Source organism: Drosophila montana, unplaced genomic scaffold, assembly GCF_035044405.1.
Source record: "Drosophila montana isolate Dmon_TW-CO22-7 unplaced genomic scaffold, ASM3504440v1 contig_3733_1, whole genome shotgun sequence".
NCBI classification, from domain to species: domain Eukaryota; kingdom Metazoa; phylum Arthropoda; class Insecta; order Diptera; family Drosophilidae; genus Drosophila; species Drosophila montana.
The window spans coordinates 603,947-622,961 of NW_026998620.1; the positions used below are offsets into that span (position 1 = coordinate 603,947).

The 19,015-nt window shown below is 41.4% G+C and overlaps 5 protein-coding genes across 5 annotated transcripts; 4 read left to right on the forward strand and 1 right to left on the reverse strand.

Moving 5' to 3' along the window:
* su(Hw) (suppressor of Hairy wing) lies at window positions 1–4,312 on the reverse strand. Its single transcript, XM_064693409.1, has 7 exons — window positions 4,269–4,312; window positions 2,777–3,652; window positions 2,294–2,721; window positions 2,094–2,226; window positions 1,532–1,722; window positions 1,351–1,475; window positions 1–1,279 (listed from the first exon to the last, which is right to left on the reverse strand). Exons 2-7 carry the CDS (start codon window positions 3,632–3,634, stop codon window positions 306–308), a joined length of 2,709 nt encoding a protein of 902 aa, XP_064549479.1. The 5' UTR covers window positions 3,635–3,652; window positions 4,269–4,312; the 3' UTR covers window positions 1–305.
* Window positions 4,313–4,679: 367 nt separating this feature from the next.
* On the forward strand, window positions 4,680–5,362 carry RpII15 (RNA polymerase II subunit RpII15). Its single transcript, XM_064693411.1, has 2 exons — window positions 4,680–4,800; window positions 4,859–5,362. The coding sequence occupies exons 1-2, from the start codon at window positions 4,722–4,724 to the stop codon at window positions 5,251–5,253; spliced, it is 474 nt and encodes a 157-aa protein (XP_064549481.1). The 5' UTR covers window positions 4,680–4,721; the 3' UTR covers window positions 5,254–5,362.
* A 535-nt stretch (window positions 5,363–5,897) lies between these two features.
* LOC135436034 (solute carrier family 46 member 2) lies at window positions 5,898–9,940 on the forward strand. The gene is made up of 7 exons (XM_064693410.1): window positions 5,898–6,377; window positions 7,392–7,505; window positions 7,561–7,806; window positions 8,120–8,733; window positions 9,325–9,442; window positions 9,502–9,658; window positions 9,725–9,940. The coding sequence occupies exons 1-7, from the start codon at window positions 5,972–5,974 to the stop codon at window positions 9,849–9,851; spliced, it is 1,782 nt and encodes a 593-aa protein (XP_064549480.1). The 5' UTR covers window positions 5,898–5,971; the 3' UTR covers window positions 9,852–9,940.
* A 1,512-nt stretch (window positions 9,941–11,452) lies between these two features.
* Window positions 11,453–14,835, forward strand: LOC135436875 (solute carrier family 46 member 2-like). Its single transcript, XM_064694639.1, has 7 exons — window positions 11,453–11,876; window positions 12,507–12,677; window positions 12,732–12,977; window positions 13,311–13,921; window positions 14,215–14,332; window positions 14,386–14,542; window positions 14,609–14,835. Exons 1-7 carry the CDS (start codon window positions 11,486–11,488, stop codon window positions 14,733–14,735), a joined length of 1,821 nt encoding a protein of 606 aa, XP_064550709.1. The 5' UTR covers window positions 11,453–11,485; the 3' UTR covers window positions 14,736–14,835.
* Window positions 14,836–16,593: 1,758 nt separating this feature from the next.
* Window positions 16,594–17,274, forward strand: Crz (Corazonin). The gene is made up of 2 exons (XM_064694186.1): window positions 16,594–16,806; window positions 16,866–17,274. Exons 1-2 carry the CDS (start codon window positions 16,610–16,612, stop codon window positions 17,128–17,130), a joined length of 462 nt encoding a protein of 153 aa, XP_064550256.1. The 5' UTR covers window positions 16,594–16,609; the 3' UTR covers window positions 17,131–17,274.
* The last annotated feature ends 1,741 nt before the right edge of the window (window positions 17,275–19,015 follow it).

Consider the following 19,015-nt stretch of genomic DNA (forward strand, 5'->3'; position numbering starts at 1 on the left):
TTTTTATATATAAAGATGTATATTTAATAAATTTATTTAAAAATAGCATATGAAATATCGCATGTAAATTGTAAACAACAGTTCAATGGGTGGTACATTATTATCATTCATTATCTAAGGTCACTTAGTGTTCAAACCAAAACCAACATGCTTAAGAAAATTAAATGTGTAGGGTATTTCACAGCGGATGATGCAGCATGCATTAAATATTTCATCGCTTGGAATGAAGAAAACCGTATAGAGTTAACCGACTGTGTGAATACCCTTTAAATGTATTTACAAACGCTTGTCAGGTGCAACGTGGGTTAAGCCTCCGACTCAACAACATCCTCTCTGGTGTCCGTGTCCGTGTTCTCGGACTCCTTGTCTTTGCCCTTGTCTGTCTCTTGATCCTGGTCCTGATCCTCATCGCCCAGCACATACTCAATAACATCGTCGATGGGAAAATTGTTGAGCAGCGCCTTGATTGAATCATTGTGAATCACCACGGTGAAAAGCAGCTTGCAATATTCGCGCATGCGACTGCCGTAGTCCAACTCGGCATAGGCTTCGCTGCCCTTGGCCAGATCGTGGCCACAGTTCTCGATGACCTTGCACAGCACCGACTCCTCGGAGCTGTTGGGCCAGCCGTATTTCTTGAGGGTTTGCGGATCGACCAGCATGTCTATTAGCTTGGCAATGTTCTCCTTGAGCTTCAGATCCTCCTCGGTTAGCACCTCGCCACCGAACTCATCATCGCTTGACGGCTCCTCCAGATTATCCGCAATGGCAGCGGCCAAGCTGGCGGCCAGTGATTTTCGTTGCTCCTTCTTGACCACCGGCGACACAGACGGCTTCTCCTTAGACGACTCGGCCTTGACATCGGTCTCGGCCGTCGGCTCGGTTGCCTTGTCACCCTCCAGTGGCAAAATGGTGTAGACCTCGTTTTCCAGGACAATCGTCTGCGCGTTGCCGTCACCCTCATCCACCAGAAACTCGCGCACCACGACTCCGTTGCCATCCGTTTTGCTGGAGATGAGCGAGCCGGCTGACGTGTTGGCAGCCGGCAAGTCTTCCTCCTGCTCTTTCTGCTCCGCCGCCGCCACCGGCGCCACGACGGTCTTCTTAGCTCTGCGCTTGGCTGGTGGCTCCGTGCCAAAGATGTCATCCGGGTCGCACTCGTGCACGCTGCGTATATGATTCCGGAGTGTCTCGGTTGTGTCGAAGTTCTTGTCGCAAATGGCGCAGTCCGTGCGCTCGATCATTTTGGCCGAGCGCTTGGCTCGTGTCGATTTAACAGCTGCACGCAAAAATGATTCAAAATGATGTGTTAAAAGAAGGGGAAACGAAGCCAAGTCAGAGGCAACTTACGCGAATGATCGCCAGCGTCCAGGTGCTCCTTGAGCAGCGCGCTGGTGCGGAAGCTTCTTGTGCACTCCGTGCAGGCAAAGGAGGCGCGTTTCTGACGCGTATGATCCTTAACGTGGCGCTCGAGTCTGCATTAAGGACAAATATTTGAGTTGAGCACAAATATATTTGCTGTGAAACTTACTGCTTCTCCGTCTTGAATTTTTGGATACACATGGAGCACGCGTAGGGACGCAGATGCGTCTTGGAATGGGTGCGCAGCTGTGTGGCCTGAATAAAGCTCTTGCCACACTCGTTGCACTTGTGGGGACGCTCGCCAGTGTGCCGCTTCATGTGGCGATTAAGCACCTCCTTGACGGCAAAAGATTGGCTACACTGCAGGTGAAGAACGACAACAATTAGCAGGAATAACTTAAGCTGGCCGACTGGACATGATTTAACCAATAAAACCACAAGGTATAAATACAACAATCGTGAAAAGGTTGTCTAAAGATATTCCAAGAAACAATCGATTTTAACATTAACAAGCTTTGTTGTTGAATAAAGGATAACATATCCCTGCTTCTCCTTTTAAGGCTTTAACTTGTTGAGTATTTCAAGCGTAAAGGAACAGAGTCCATTAGCTGTGTGTTATACCCTGTGGCAAGAATTGGATTGGTGAAAGACTTTAGCCCTCCATCAACAAAACAGCTGCCAGTTTTTGTATACGGAAGGTAATTTGATTAATGGAATGTAAAGGTGCGTACCACAGTGCAGGTGTAGGGTTTCTCGCCCGTATGATAACGCCGATGTTTCTTGAGCGCCACCAGAGCCGAAAACTTTTTGTCGCACAGATCACAATCGAAGGGCTTCTCGCCCGTGTGGGTGCGTATGTGAATGCTGCAAGAATGAAGGCAAATGGATTAGCCTCTGGATGGAGACAACACAATCCCCCCGGGCTCCTTACTTGAGTGTGGAGAGGCTGTAGAAGCAATTCTTGCACACATGACACATGTACTCCGGCTTCTTGACCACCTGGGTGCCCAGATGCTGTTTGAGATGAGCGCGCAAATTGTCGAGGCGATAGAAGACACGATCGCACACCTTGCAGCTCATGGTGTCGTTCTCATTGGCCGAGCAGGACGAGTATTTCTGATGGCGCTTCAAGTGATACGAGCGCGTAAAGTCCTTGCCACAGATTTTGCAGGCAAACGGCTTGCCACGCAATTGATGCTGCTGCTCGTGCAGCTTTAGCAGCGCGCCGCTCCTCAGCTTGGCATTGCAAATGGAGCAGGGATAATCATTGAACTCCGAGTGTGTTATGAAAATGTGACGCTCATAGCTGGTCTGTGTCTTGAACGACTTCGGGCAATCGGGACAGTTGATGTGGCCCAGCTAAAAAGGAGTTTTCGATTAGATTGCCAATAAGATTGTGTGTGCATATAGTTACATGAAAGGTGTCGTAGCTCTCGCTGCAGCAGAAACATATGTCCTTCTTTTCCATAACCACTGCATCCTTCTCGATCTTCTCCAGATTCTTGAGCATGTCCGCCTTGCGCAGATGATAGCCGCTGTCGTAGCGACAGAACTCCAAGTGTTTCTTTAAGCTTTTGACGCGTCGGAATGTCTTGTAGCACTTGCCGCACACGTGCTCGACCATTTCCTTGAGTTCGTTGTTGCCACTTCTGCGCTTAGCACCGCCTTCCACCACACCGTCATCCTCGTCATCGTCGTCGTCATCATCTTCATCTTCATCCACGCCAGATACCACAAATTCTTCGCCATTCTCCTTTGCTCCGGCACCGAGCTCGACATCATCATCGGCCAGTATAAAGTCTATGGTGTCTTCGTCCTCGACCACCACCACGCTGGTCGTGTTCTCCGCTTTGTTGTTCTCACTTTTGATGGCCTGCAGCACATAGTGATCCATTTTCTTCTTCTTGCTGGGCGATGTCTTTATCTTGGCCGTTTCCACGGCTGTGCTGGCGGGCGCCGAGCGCTTCTCGTTTAATATCTTGACGCTGGTGCTGGCGGTTTTGGGCGTGGCACGCCTATCGCCGCCCTTTGTACTACTCTGAGCTTCATCGTTGTTGTTGTTGTTGTTGAGTATTTTGATGCTTGTGCGTTTCTCCGGCTTGAGGCGCGGCGATACGGAGGCGCCTTTACTGGCAGCTGCAGCCTTTGCTGCCACATCGTTGAGCAGCTTCATGCGTGTGCCAGTGCGTTTTTCCTTGGGTTTCTCTCCGTCGGAAATGTTGATGCTGCTGGAGGCGGGAGTTGCCGCTGTGGCGACCTTGCTGGCGCTCATTGAATGCCTCGAGAGAATCTGTGACGGTAGCAGGATGACAAGGATCAATAGGGTTGCGCAAGTTAGCCTACTTTCAGGCTCGTGATTTATTTAAATCGATCTCTTCGCCCAGCGTCACGTCAGCAACGCCTAGAAGCAGCGCACAATAAAAATGGCGGCGCCAGCCACTGATCGGTTGAGAGAGCGAGCGAGAGCACGCTACGTGCTGACTGAAGAAAAAAAAAACGCAACAAGTTCTCTCGCTCTGCGTCTGGTCGTGAAAAAAATATTTAGGGTTGAAAATAATTCTAATATAAAACTTTGAAAATTGTTGCATACTTTTCAATATTGAATATTTCTGTTGCCGGCTTTAAAGGAATTTCGTTTAGATCTTTATTTTCCAACTTTTCTATGCTAATCTGTTAATTTGATATTTGAATTTTATTATATTTGCGTTACACACACTCATCCACAGACACATACACACAAAACTGCAGTTGTGGTTTCTCTAATTAAATGTGAAACTTGCGTCAATGAAAGTCATACGTCGCCTGAAATGTCGCTGTCGACCCGATCGACTGTAGCGAAATGCAACAGTTATATGGGGAGAAACTGTGGGCGAGAGCGAGAGAGATAGCGTGGGCTTGTTATTTACTTGTACGTCTACGATGTCCACACTGACTGAAAACGATAGTTTTTTATTTGTATATCAAGATCTCAATTTATGAACGACCTCAGACAAGCTCTACGCATGCTTGTTTAATTTAATTCACTCACAATTTGCAGCTCGAGCAAAGGCACGTAAGCGTACACAATGGCGTTAGCGTCGGACTATTCACACTTTTCGTAGACAACCAATCAGCTGTGCTGACATTAATGTGACCAGGCGCTGTTTCGTTGCTCGCGTTCACTCATCTCGTTACTCGTTCGAGTCTTCAAATTCATTAAACTCCTTAACTGAACGATTTGTTGCATTACTTAATTTGTTTATTGTTATAAATTTTTCTTATTTAAGCCAAAATATTCTACATGATTGTTTAAACAATTAATAAATAACGTGACAGTAACAAAACTGTTACTTGCGACTTAAAAATATTTTTAAGCGTAAATGCTCGATAATATTGATAGCAACTTATCGAAACTATCGTTAATTTGGCATTGGTATTGCTGTAGCTTTATAAACACAGGTAAACTGAGGAAATATTTGTAAAAAGGCAGCTATTTATATATTTGTAATTATTGTAGACATCATGGCTGGCTTGTTCGACTCGGCACATACGGAAGGCCCCGGCTTCGTGGGCATACGTTTCTGCCAGGAATGTAACAACATGTTATATCCCAAGGAGGACAAGGATAACAAATTGCTGATGTACGCGTGCCGCAATTGTGACTACAAACAGGAGGCTGACTCCAATTGTATATATGTGAACAAAATTATGCACGAAATCGACGAGCTGACTCACATAGTGCCGGATGTCATATCAGATCCCACGCTGCCGCGCACCGAAGATCACGCATGCCCAAAATGCTCACATCGCGAGGCGGTCTTCTTCCAGGCGCAAACTCGACGCGCCGAGGAGGAGATGCGACTGTACTATGTGTGCACCAATCAAAATTGCACCCACCGCTGGACCGAATAACATCGGACAAACCGGACTCTGTATACCGGCTTATTTCACACAATTGTGCAAATTGCGCTTAGTCTTAAAGTACATAATAAATTTGTAATCTAAGTATGTTTGAAATCTATTGCACGTTCTACCGGCTACGTTTCCATTGTGTGGTCGCAAATACTTCTCATTCTTAACTGACTGCGTTCGAAGTATTTGTTATTCATTGCAGCGATCAATCAGTGCTGCCAAAAAAAAAAAGCTTAAATCAATGGAAAAAATAGCTAAAAACAGCTGAAATTGCTTTCTGAGCACATATTGGCAATAGAGTGGATTGAGATTTGAATGCCAAATGTTTTCAGCTGACAAAAAATAAATCTAAAAATGGCCAAATTAAGCTAGAAAATAGCTGAATTAGCAACATTGCATGAAATTAGTCACTATGAGAGAGAAAGAGAGGAAGAGCGGAGAACTGTCTCTCGCATGCAAATTTCTTTGCTCATCGCATTGACAAAAATGCCAATATAGCTATCAAACAAAATAAAACAAAAACGATAGAATAAAGCAATTTATTAAACAAGTTTCTTGTGCGTATTCTGAGCTGTTGTTCTAACTCAGCTGCCCAGCCAGACGACAGTTGGTTATTAGAACTTGCCGCGACATGTTGGGCGCCTAACATGTAGACACCGAGAATCTCTAGAGCGCAATAATAATAAAAAATAAAAAAAAAACAAAAAAAAAATTGAATATGGCAAAGACAAATCAAACGAGCGCGGGCGCGGCTGCACCAGAGCCGAAAATGAATTATTTACAAAAAATTTGGCACTTCCGCCGTTATCTGGTGATCGAGCCGTTCTTCTTCTTCTACTTTATGGCCTCCGTTCTCAACCAGGTGGCCATGCAGAATTTCCCGCTGGAAAAGGCGTGCCGCGTAAATCTGGGCTACAGCAAGGCCACCTGCACGTCCATGCTGGACAAATCTGTGTTAGGTATCGAGTGCGATAATTTCAATTTCGAGAACACGACAAATGGCGCCACGCCGGAGCAGGGTCTGCTGGGCATCGATGCGACGGGCTTCAATTACACGGTTTGCAAAGCGGAAGTGGAGGCCCAAATACTGTCCGCTGATATTTCGGGAAAGCGTGCACCCATTGGTAAAACACACACATTGTCTGCTGATGTCTATTTAAATGCTATGGCTAATTATTTATAAACAATACGAGTGCAACCAGTTTTAGAAGTTCGCATTCCAGTATTTCACATTTCAGGTTTCATAATAATAAACACCAAACAGCTAATAAATTCTTTCGCATTATGTATTCCCATATTCCTAATATATCTTCAAATATATGTATGTACATATGTCTAAAGGTTGCGTAAATTAGCAGTTGGTGGTTCCCTCGGCATTTAATTGCAATCATTTGTTTGATAGATTCTCTGAATTCTTTTCGATTACATACATTTTATTGCCGTTTAAAATTTAAGCTTTGTGCTAAGTCTTAAATCATGGGCAATTCGAGTCCAAACCGGTTTTGTTACACAGATTAATTATTTGTTGTTGTTGTTGTCGTTTTTTTCGGATATCTTTTAACCTTTAATTTTTGTCATTGCCAAGGCAACTAAATTGTGATATGTGATTAGAAATCAAGAGAGTTTTTACCCAGCCTCAGGCACTAAGCAGTTGATTAAATGCCAATAAAAATATTTATTGACAATCATTGCATCAGCATTGCCAGAGAAACAACAGTTTAATTTACCTACAAATGTACACAAATGACACTTGTGCATTTTGTGGCTATTCATCTTATTTCATAGACCTCCATTGATGAGTTTTTCCTGCTCACACAGATTTTATGTGAACAACTTTTTTGTTTTGCAAGATCCGTATTTTCTTAATTATTAAAAATTTCGAGCTTCTAACTAATCAGAGCCGCATATCATATAGCTCCGGCCGGGGCTGGCTTCCACTTAAAGCATTTTTATCCAAACTATATTTTTTGAAAATATTTTTAAATTCGGGTTTCGACGCATTTGTCCATTTAACTGCTAGTTTGGTTCATAGAAAAAATAATTAGTTCGGTTCAAAACCCGGTTTGCATCCTTGATAAAAGTACCGTAGACTCATAAGTAATCCACAGAACTGACAGCCCTGTACATTTTTCTTATAGCCGCCATATTTCCGCTGATCGTGCTGCTCTTCGCTGGAGGCTGGTCGGATAGATACAATAAGCGCAAGCCATGCATGATCCTTCCCATTGTGGGCGAGGCGCTCGGTTTTACCTGTAAGTAAGCTAATGTGAGTAAATATTCAGAGAGTTATTTAAGAGTACTTTGCAGGTCTGCTCATCTCGGCTATATTCTTCGATAGCCTGCCCGTGGAGTTCGGCATGTACCTGGAGGTGATTGTGCCCTCGCTTTGCGGTGGCCTGACCTTCTGCTTGATGGCCATATATAGCTATATTACCATTGCCACGCCCGAGGAGGATCGCGTCTTTCGCTTCGGCATCTTTGCCATGTTTGTGACCGGTGCGCCCTTCCTAGGCGCCTTTAGTGGAGTGCTCTTCAACACTTTTGGTTACATAAGTAGGTTGGATATACATTGATATACTTAATATAATTATATAAGATAGATTGGTCCGTTTGTAAGTCCGTCTGTGTAAAAGCCTCGATCACGGCAAGTATTGGAAATTAAATCGATAAGAATCGATATCGATACCTTGGTTTTCATACATATATCGATACTTTTAACAGCTAGAGGCACAATAATAACTAGTTTAGTATTAACAGATTTCGAATATTTTACTTTTCCCACGCTGAGTTGAGGGTATCTCCTAATCGGTCATTCCCGATTAGAGCACTCTTGATTGATTTTAACTGTTCCCCATTTTGATTTCAGTTTCTTTCGCATCTGCCGTTGTCTTTCAAATTATTGCTATACTCTACATCATCTTTTTTATCAAGGAGCTTAAGCCGGCGCCTAAAAAGCCAGAGGAATCGACGGTCGCCGATCTGCCTGCCAGTCAGCTGCAAGGGCATGCGGCTGATAACATGGCTTATGAAACGACCAACATGGATGAGCTGCCGGTCAATAAGAACGTCAACTTTCAATTGACGCCGCACCTGGAGCCTCCCAAAGTGGAGCCACCGCCCGTTCCAGCACGCCGCTCCTTGCTAAAAGAACTCTTTGATCCCACGCTGGTGGTGGACTGCCTTCGGTTTCCTCTAGTGAAGCGCAAAAATAATGGACGCTTTTTATTGATACTGCTGATTTTGGCCTATTTCCTGACCCTGGGACCTGCCACCGGAGAAAACGACTATTGGTATCGCTACACATTGAAGAAGCTGAACTGGAATGGCAACGACTTCAGCATCTATTCGACCATCTCCGGCCTGGCTGCTCTGGTGGGCACCTTTATTGGCACCGCGATTCTGAGCAAAATGCTCAAATTCTCGGACCCTGCAATTGGCACACTCTCCGCCCTGGCCATTGTCGGATCCCGCGTCTTGTTTGTATGTCTTCTAAAGATCTGACTATATTTATGTACCCTGAACCCATCGACAATGGGTAAAAAATGAATGTAATAGGCAGAACAAATGAATGTAGTAGGCAGAACAAAGCATCTGCGAGACTATAACGTATATATATTTGATAAGGACAACGTCGATCTACCAATATCCGTCTGTGACCGGCCAGATATTCTCTGAACATGAAAATAGATAAAAATAGATTCTGTGATATGCTTTTTGGAAAGCTCGAAGATTATAAGAGTAAGATACCCCAACAACAACAACTTAATAATAATAAGGTTTCATTAAGAATATTTCAGTTTATGGATGCCTCCCAAAATTGAAAAAAATAGTTTTAAAAGGTAGAGCCTTCTGCTTTGGTATATGCACACATTTGGCTGGCATATTTAGACCCTGAAAAAGAAGGACTTTAAATACAATAGTTATTCCAGAATACATTGGAGCAAAGAGAAGAATCATCGTGCGTGTGTAGAGTGAAGCTTGAGTACTTGGAAGGGAAGCTTGTCGGTGGGTTCAGGGAGAACTCTAGAGAACTCTTATGTCGAATCTTATCAAATTTCTTTTTTCATATAGTCCTTGGCAACAAACACTACCTCCTTTTATGTGGCCACCGCGGTGGACATGTTTGTCAGTCTGCGCGTGATTGCGATCAAAACAATTGGTGCCAGTATTGTGGATGGAGACGAGCTAAGTGAGTTCTTCTTGATGGTATATATAAGTGATGCATCTAGTCAACTCTTTCCATTTCAGGCAAAATGTATTCCATCTTTGGCATCAGTGAACCCATCGGCCAGTTCATATTCCCGCCCATCTACAGTGAGATTTATCAAAGCACCGTCGACAAATTTCCGGGAGCCATCTTTTTGTTTGGCGAAATCTTTTATGTTCCCAATGTGTTGGTCTTTGTGTAAGTTTTATATAGCCATCAAATATTTCATTCCAAGTTTAACTAATCCACGCCAAATTTCTTTAGACTCTGCTATTTTTTGATGCGTCGTCGTAAGTCCAAGGAGCAGAAAAATGCCGTCGAGTTGGCACAAAATAACGAGCGCAATGGGCAGACGAATCCCGCCAATGGCACCGAGATTACTAGTCTTTAAACCAATTATATATACAACTATTCCTCTTTTGTTATATACTTCTGCAAAGGCCAATTTCTGATTCTTTATATAAACCTAAGTGTAAGTCAGTCGCAGTAGTTTATAGTTTATTTCTATCAGATACGTTGAGAAGCAGGAGGAAGGTAATTCCATTAAAAATACCAAGAAAGAGTGTTCCAGTTTAAGTGTACGTTTTAAGCAACGGTTGTGCTTTCCCCCTTCTCTGACCCAAATAGTGTTTTTTGCACAAACACATAATTCCATGCTTTGCAAGGCGTACAGGGTATCTGAACAGATGTCCCAACCTTTGTGCTTTTGACAATGTCTATGCGAAGGACTCTGGAGCATTTTCCTCTGGGAATTTTCCAATCAGCAAATGCATTCAATTTGATCAGCCAGCCGAAGTGGTGGGCGTGGCACGTGGGTGCTAAATGCCATCTTGGCCACGCATGAAAACAATTGGCAACTAATAATCTTAGTTAATCTGTATGTGTGCGGCGCCTGCCCGGAGGGCAACTTGCCAGGAAAAGCACTTGTTGCCGACAAACCCGTGACTTGCGACTTAAAAATATTTTTAAGTGTAAATGGTAATCAATAGCTTTATCGAAACTATCGTTAAGTTGGCATTTGTATTGATGAAGCTTAACGGTTGTTAGGCTGTGCGAATACTTGTAAAAAGGCAACTATTTAAGTATTTGTAATTATTGTAGGCCCCATGGCTGGCTAGTTCGACTCCGAGCACCAAAGATCACGCATTAATAAAATAGCCCCCATCGCGAGGCGGACTTCTTCCAAACACATAGTTCGTGTCACCAATCAAAATTGCACCGAAGAACATCGGACATACTGGACTCTGTATACCGGCTTATTTCCCACAACGCTTAGTTTTAAAGTACATAATAAAATTGTTATTTTTAATCTAAGAATGTTTGAAGGCTACTGCACGTTGTACCGGCTACGTTTTCATTGTGAGGCCGCAAATACTTCTCATTCTTAACTGACTGCGTTCAAAGTATTTGTTATTCATTGCAGCGTCAATCAGTGCTGCCAAAAAAAAAACAGCTGAAATCAATGTAAAAAATAGCTAAAAACAGCTGAATTTGCTTACTGAAGCCATATTGGCTATAAAGTGGATGCCAAATGTTTTCAGCTGACAAAAAATAAATCTAAAAATTGCCAAATTAAGCTAGAAAATAGCTAAATTATCTACATTGCATTCAATTAGTCACTGAGAAAGTGGAAAAGCATATTAAGTTGCCAATGTTTTCAACAGCTGAGATTAATATGATGAATACATATCAGATTTTGGCTGCAACGAATGTTTGTAGTAAAGTTAAGAGAGTAAGAGTGGCTTGCTTACAGCGAGCAGCTGTTTTTTTTATAAACTACATGTAACGGCCGCTTTTCATGTTTGAGTTTTAATTTAATGTTTTCTAATGATCATAGTTTATCGTGATGCGACTCCTGCAGAATCAAACACAATAGAATAGAGCAAATTATTAAACAAGTTTCTTGTGTGAATTTTGAGTTGTTGTTCTGGGCTCAGCTGCCCAGCCAGACGACAGTTGGTTATTAGAACTTGCCGCGACGTGACCGAGAATCTCAGAAGTGCAATATTACGAAAAAATTGGAATATGGCAAAGAAAAAGCAATCGGATGCAGAGCCTAAACAGAATTATTTACAACAAATTTGGCACTTTCGCCGTTATATGGTTATCGAGCCGTTCTTCTTCTTCTACTTTATGGCCTCCGTTCTCAACCAGGTGGCGCTGCAAAATTTCCCGCTGGAAAAGGCGTGTCGCGTTAATCTAGGCTATAGCAAAGCCATCTGTACCTCCATGCTGGACAAATCTGTGTTAGGTATCGAGTGCGATAATTTCAACTTTGAGAACACGACAAATGGCGCCACGCCGGAGCAGGGTCTGCTGGGCATCGATGCGACGGGCTTTAATTACACGGTTTGCAAGGCGGAAGTGGAGGTCCACAAACTTTCAGCAGATGTATCGGGAAAGCGTGCACCCATTGGTAAAACACACAGATCGTCTTTTTCTGTCTACTTTGATTATTAAGCTTATCTTATCTACACCTATAGACAATATAAGTGCAACCAGTTTAGTGCAAAATATTTCAGGTTTCATAAAATTAACACCATATAGCTATAAAATTATTTCGTATTCTTTATTCCGAATATGTCTTCAAATATATGTACATATGTATGTTAGCTATTTAATGAAACATACTAGATCAGCGTAGACTATTTTAAAAGGTAAGTATCAAATTAGGTGAACAAAAACCGAATTTGATATCGATTCCTATCGATTGCTTGTAAATAGGGAAAGTTATCGACTATCGCAAACCAAAACGTGCTTTGCCGGCACTAAGAGGTCCTAGATCAAGTCTCTAGCTCTTATTGCTTCCGAGATCGACGCGTTCATACATACAGACAAACAGTAGGACAGACGGACATGGCTTAATTGTCTCGGCTATTGAATAGAATATATGTATATAGAGATGCTTCCTTCTGCCAGTTACATACATTCGCACAAAAACAATTTACCCCCTTGACCCCCCCAAAGAATTTCCATCCGAATGATATTTTTTTCGGATCGGTTAAAAACCTGTTTGTATACTTTTTGAAGGTACTCTTAAGCTTAGAAGTAAATCTTACAACTAATATATTTAATTTTTACTGTTCTTTTCCCATTTGTACAGCCGCCATGTTCCCACTGATCGTGCTGCTCTTCGCTGGAGGCTGGTCGGACAGATATAATAAGCGCAAGCCATGCATGATACTGCCCGTTGTGGGCGAGGCGCTGGGATTTACCTGTAAGTAAGAAAATGTGAATACATATTCAGAGAGTTATCAAGAGTATTTTGCAGGTCTGCTCATCTCGGCTATATTCTTCGATAGCCTGCCCATGGAGTTTGGCATGTACCTGGAGGCGATTGTGCCCTCGCTTTGTGGTAGTATGACCTTCTGTTTGATGGCCATATATAGCTATATTACCATTGCCACGCCCGAGGAGGACCGCGTCTTTCGCTTCGGCATCTTTGCCATGTTTACGAACGGTGCACCCCTTCTAGGCGTATTTAGTGGAGTGCTCTTCAACACATTTGGTTATATAAGTAGGTTGGAAATACAATTGACATACCTATTTTTGCCCTGAGCCAAGAAAGGTATTCGAAAAAAAGCCATCATCATCGAGTCCAGAATGTATATGTATATGTCAGTCCGTCTGTACAAAAGCTTCGGGGTCTGCCCAAAAAAAAGAGATACTTGAAATTATGGACAACTTGTCCCCTTTCCATAAAATCGATATCGATATCTCGCGTTTTAACCATATCTCCCAGCAAGAGGTACAAAATTTAAGCTCTGGTATTGTTCAGGGTATCTCCTGGTCGGGCACTTTCGACTAGTGCACTCTTGATTGATTTTAACTATTCCCATTTTGATTACAGTTTCATTCGCCTATGCCGTTGTCTTTCAAATTATTGCCATACTCTACATCATCTTTTTTATCAAGGAGATTAAGCCGGCGCCTAAAAAGCCCGAGGAATCGTTCGGCGCAGACTCGGTAGCCAGTCAGCTGCAGCATGCGGCTTGTAACATGGTCTTTGCGACGACCAATCTGGATGAGCTGACCGTCAATAAGAATGTCAACTTTCAACAGACGCCGCACTTGGAGCCACCCAAGGTGGAGCCACCGCCCGTGCCAGCACGCCGTTCCTTGCTAAAGGAACTCTTTGATCCCACGCTGGTGGTGGATTGTCTCCGGTTTCCCCTTGTCAAGCGTAAGAATAAAGGACGCTTTTTATTGATTCTGCTGATTTTGGCTTATTTCTTGACGGCGGGACCTGCCACCGGAGAAAACGACTATTGGTATCGCTACACATTGAAGAAGCTGAACTGGAATGGCAACGACTTCAGCATCTATTCGACCATCTCTAGCCTAGCGGCACTGGTGGGCACCTTTATTGGCACCGCTATTCTGAGCAAAATGTTGCAATTTTCGGACTCGGCAATTGGCACAGTCTCCGCCCTGTCTACTGTCGGCTCCCACGTCTTGTTTGTATGTTTTTTAGGGGCTGACTTTTAATACCCTGAACCCATGGATAATGTACCAATAGCGAAGCATCTTCGACAACATAACGTATGCATATTTGATTAGGCCGACGAGCTGAGACGATCTTGCCAAGGCGATTTGACTTCAGATATTCAAAAATACATTCCCCACAGTGTGGAGCAAAGAGAAGATGCAACGCTCGTAAGGGAAGCTTGTCGCTGGGTTAAGGGTATATCCTAGTCGGGCAGTTCCGACTAGAGCACTCTTGTTAAATCTAAAAAAATGTATTTTTCATACAGGCCTTGGCCACAAGCAGCACTTCCTTCTATGTGGCCGTCGCGATGGACATGTTTATTAGTCTGCGCGTGATTGCGATCAAAGCAATTGGTTCCACTATTGTTGATGGAGACGAGCTAAGTGAGTAGTTTTTGATGATCGAAGACGTATCAAATCAACTCTTTCCATTTCAGGCAAAATGTATTCCATCTTTGGCATCAGTGAACCAATTAGCCAGTTCATATTCCCGCCCATCTACAGTGAGATTTATCAAAGGACTGTGGACAAATTTCCAGGAGCCATCTTTTTGTTTGGCGAAATCTTTTATGTCCCCAACGTGCTGGTCTTTGTGTAAGTTTTATACAGCCATCAAATATTTCATTCCAAGTTTAACTAATCCACGCCAAACTTATTTAGACTCTGCTATTTCTTGATGCGTCGTCGCAAGTCCAAGGAGCAGAAAAATGCCATCGAGTTGGCACAAAATAAGGAGAGCAACGGGCAGACGAATCCCGCCAATGGCACCGAGATTACTCGTCTTTAAACCAATTATATATAGAACTATAAAACAATCTACTTTTGTTATATACAACTGCAAGAGCCAAGTTTAGATCTGATTCTAAATATAACCTATGTGTAAGCCAGTCGCAGGAGTTGATGCTTAATTTCTATCAGATATGCGGGATGAGCTTAAGGCCACGTGCTTGCCCCTGGCCACTAGGAACAGGAGGAAGGAAATTTCAATAAAAACAACAATAAGGACTGCTCCAGTCTTGTGCCCGACTAGAAGTTACCCTATGCCTGCAAGGACATGTTATTATGACCATGCGACGCCCCTCGCTTGATGGTGATCGGGAAAATATATATCGTCTTCTACCTGTTACATACATTTCCGCAGAAACATTATACCCCGCTTTGCCCATTGGTAATGCGTACAGGGTATCCGCACAGATGCCCTAACCCTTTCACTGTTGCTGTTGTGCTCTCTATTCTGGCAGAGACGTTGCGCAGGACTCTGGAGCAAGTGGCAATTTTCCAATCAGCAAATGCATTCAATTTGATCAGCCAGCCGAAGTGGTGGGCGTGGCACGTGGGTGCTAAATGCCATCTTGGCCTGAACGCATGAAAACAATTGGCAACTAATAATCTCAGTTAATCTGCATGTGTGCGCCGCCTGGAGGGCAACTTGCCAGGAAAAGCACTTGTTGCCACCCCCCGCACCCCGCACACCGCACCCCACGATCTATCACTATTCACCCCTTTTTTGGAGCCACGTTTATGGCCGTGGGATTTTAGCGAAATTGCAGTTTGCTGCTTTGGTTATAAAAGCGGCTGTGCGCAGCAATAAAGGCTCAGACGTTGCTTCAACCTGCTTGTGTGTGGTTTGGCCGGAATAATTTTGGATTCTTGGCAAGTGTGAAAATTAATAAACTAAATAAAATAAAACAAAGTTAGGAGACCTCAAAATCTCCAGAAGTATAAGCTCACAGATTAAGGAACAGAAAAGTGTACACAGTTTAAGAACAAACGCTTTTAAAGTTCACTCAAGTTTCAATCTATTTTTTTAGTCCGAAATATTTAAATTAGAAACTCAGATTTAGTATTTAATTTAAGAAATGTTGTACTTTCTTTAAGAGCGCATTTCCCTTTTTTTGTATGAAAATTCTTGTTTAACTATTTATGTTTAAATACTTGCGGCAGTTCCAATTTTAAAATCAAATTATTCACACTTAATTTAAGAATATTTTAAAGAAAGTATATACACAGAGAAAGAATCAAGAAGAGAAGAGAATTCTCTCGATTTTCTAATCTCTTCTGCATTTTTACCCTTTATCTGGTTTTAATAACATTTAAACTTGTATTAATTTTCGATTTTTATTGATTTTTTAATTTGGTACAAATATTGCTTAAAATTAGTTTTTACTTAAATCTCATTTAAATATTTCTAAGATCAAACTAAGTTATCTGATTTATTTCCTAATTTTGCTATTCGTTTTTGTTTTTGACTCTTTTTCTGTATGCGTATAAATATATGTATATTCATATTTTGTTCCTTAGTGTCTGCGTTTTTCTCTGAGTGTATTTTTCAATCAAGTATTATTCTCACTTAATTTAAAAATATTTAAAAGAAACCTTGAACTGGTTTTAATAACATTTTAACTAATATAAACTTTAAATTTATATTGGTTTTTGAATTAGATAGAAATATTAATTAAAAAAAGTTATACCTAATTCTAATTAAAATATTTCTAAGATAAAACCAAATTATCTGATTTATTTCTTAATTTTGCTCTTCGTTTTTTTCTGACTTTTTTCATATTCATATTCATATTTCTTCCTTCGAGTCTGCGTTTTTCTCTGAGTGTATTCTCTGTTCATTAATTATATTTCTTCCTTTCCAGATTCTGCTGTCTAATCATGCTGCGTCTCCTGCTGCTGCCCCTGTTCCTCTTCACCCTGTCCATGGCGTGCATGGGGCAGACATTTCAGTATTCTCGTGGCTGGACCAATGGGAAACGGGCACCGCCCGCAGCTCTGCTGACCAATGGCCATAATCTGGGCCTATTGGACATTTACGATATTCAGGACAGGCCCAGCGATCTTAAGCTGGAACGGTAAGCGCTTAATTAATCTATGTGTAGCATAAAATAGCCCTCTTCTTCTTCTTGGCCAGCTGCCTGTTGCAACTGCAGCACTTTGTGGGCAACACCTTGCTGCATCGCTCCTTTGCCAACGGATTAGCGTACAGTGCGAGCAGACCCGACCCGGAAACGGAAGTGCGCAACATTAATATTCATCCCAGACCCGTTGCCAGCAACAACAATATCGAAAACAGTTTGTACCCGAACGTCAATCATCGTCAATCAAATGAGCTGTTCGAGGCTTTAAATGCGCCGGGCCCCGATGCGGTGGAGCCCAACGATTATGGCAAGCATTAAAGGCGCACGAAAATATGCCCACAAAAATATGTTTTAATTAATAATAATTGTTATTAGCAAGAAATGCTACAAAAATATTTAAAAAAAAAAAAAGAAGAAGAAACGCATTGATATTGGCAAAATTTATTGGTATTTATTTAGGTGTTATGCCTAACATCGTTATTACAGTTCAAGTTTTAATGTTAAAAAATAAAATGGAAAATCTGAAGAAATTATTATTTGTATAATTATTCTTATTTAAAGTATAGAAGTATAGTTGAACTACAGTGGCGCCATCTACTAATCTTTATAAAAAGTAACTTAGTCAGTATAACAAAAAACTGAGACAGCAGCTCATCGAGAGTTTGTTTGCACCTAGTTGCTGCCTCGGCTAAATTGGTTTATGTTTGTGCTTAAATGTACGTGGCGCCATCTGCTGTTAACATGTACAAGCCTACTGTTTGTAGCTGTTTGATGCTATGTTGCTTCACTACGAAACGGGTCTTCAACATAGCCGCTACAAATAACCGCAGAGAGCTAAAACTTGGTTGCTGCCTTGGTTAAATTGGTTTATGTTTCTGCTTAAACGTACGTAGCGCCATCTGCAGTTTGCTTGTAGAGTGTTTAACCGTTTGATGCCAATTTGCTTCTCTCCGAAACGGGTTTTTAACATAACCGCTACAAATAACCATAGAGAGTGACTTAACAGCAATGTAGTATAAAGTAGAGATGCTTCGTTGCATTCCGAAAGAGTTCAATTGAACGAGTTATTCGAATGAACTTATCCAGTTACTTGCTAACAAAAATGTTTGTTTTTTTGTAAATATCTTGAAGTATATAAATAGTTTGTATAGTGTGAGTGTATAGTATAGTGAAGATCCAGATCTTCATCTATATATATATAAATATATATATAATAAATATAAATATACAAAACTTCTATTTAATTCTTTTTCTTCTATTATAATTTCCAGAAATAATGACAGCAACAAAAACTCCACTCAGTCTTTCATTTTGTCCATAAAAAAGCTAGATTAACGTTTAGTTTACGAGCAATTGAATTGCTGAGTAACTGATTATAATTTATTACACGTGAATAACTGAAGAGTTGAGCTACAAGATGAACAAGTGAATTAGTTCGCAACTCAAAAATGAACTGAACCAGTTCAGCAAGTTAAACCAGAATTTATAGCTCTACCTCCTTCTTCCAGCTAAGGCTCTACGAGGAATAAAGTACTAAGTATTGGATGATTGCCAATCGTTAAGAAGCCGAGAGAATTGAACTGTTTATGAGTCAATTCTAAATAAATAATAATGCTTGAGGCTAACGTGCGAATCCCAAGTTTTATCATCAATCAAAAAAGCATTTCAGCACAAATGGAGGCCAGCTTTTTGGGGGGGAAAAGGAATCAAATGATTATGATGGGCATTAAATCGAAACGGGTTAAGAAATCGATAGAATGTTACGCTAAGGAGGAAGTTTAGGAAAATTGCCCTTAATACACATTAAATACATAATAAAATTTATTATATTTAATATACATTTTTATTTACACACTTATTATTTTGGATTTAAATACAATTTTACGAAAATTGGTTCCAAGATTGGGAACATTTTATGCTTAGTTCGAGTATGCAAATTCTTTAAATGATTATTATTGTATTTCTTTATCTATGGGGATTATCTTTATTTTTAAATGAAGAAAAGTAATGTCTTAATAATACATTTTTAAAAACTGAGCACAAAGTTGTTGTCAAATAAAATACTTACAAATGTTGCACCTAAATTGAAAGCGTTTTATGCTTAGTTCGACTATGCAAACTCTTTAAATGGGTTTTTTTTTATCATTTATGAGTATTTTCTTAATTTTTAAATCAAGTATAGAAATGTCTTAATAATACAATT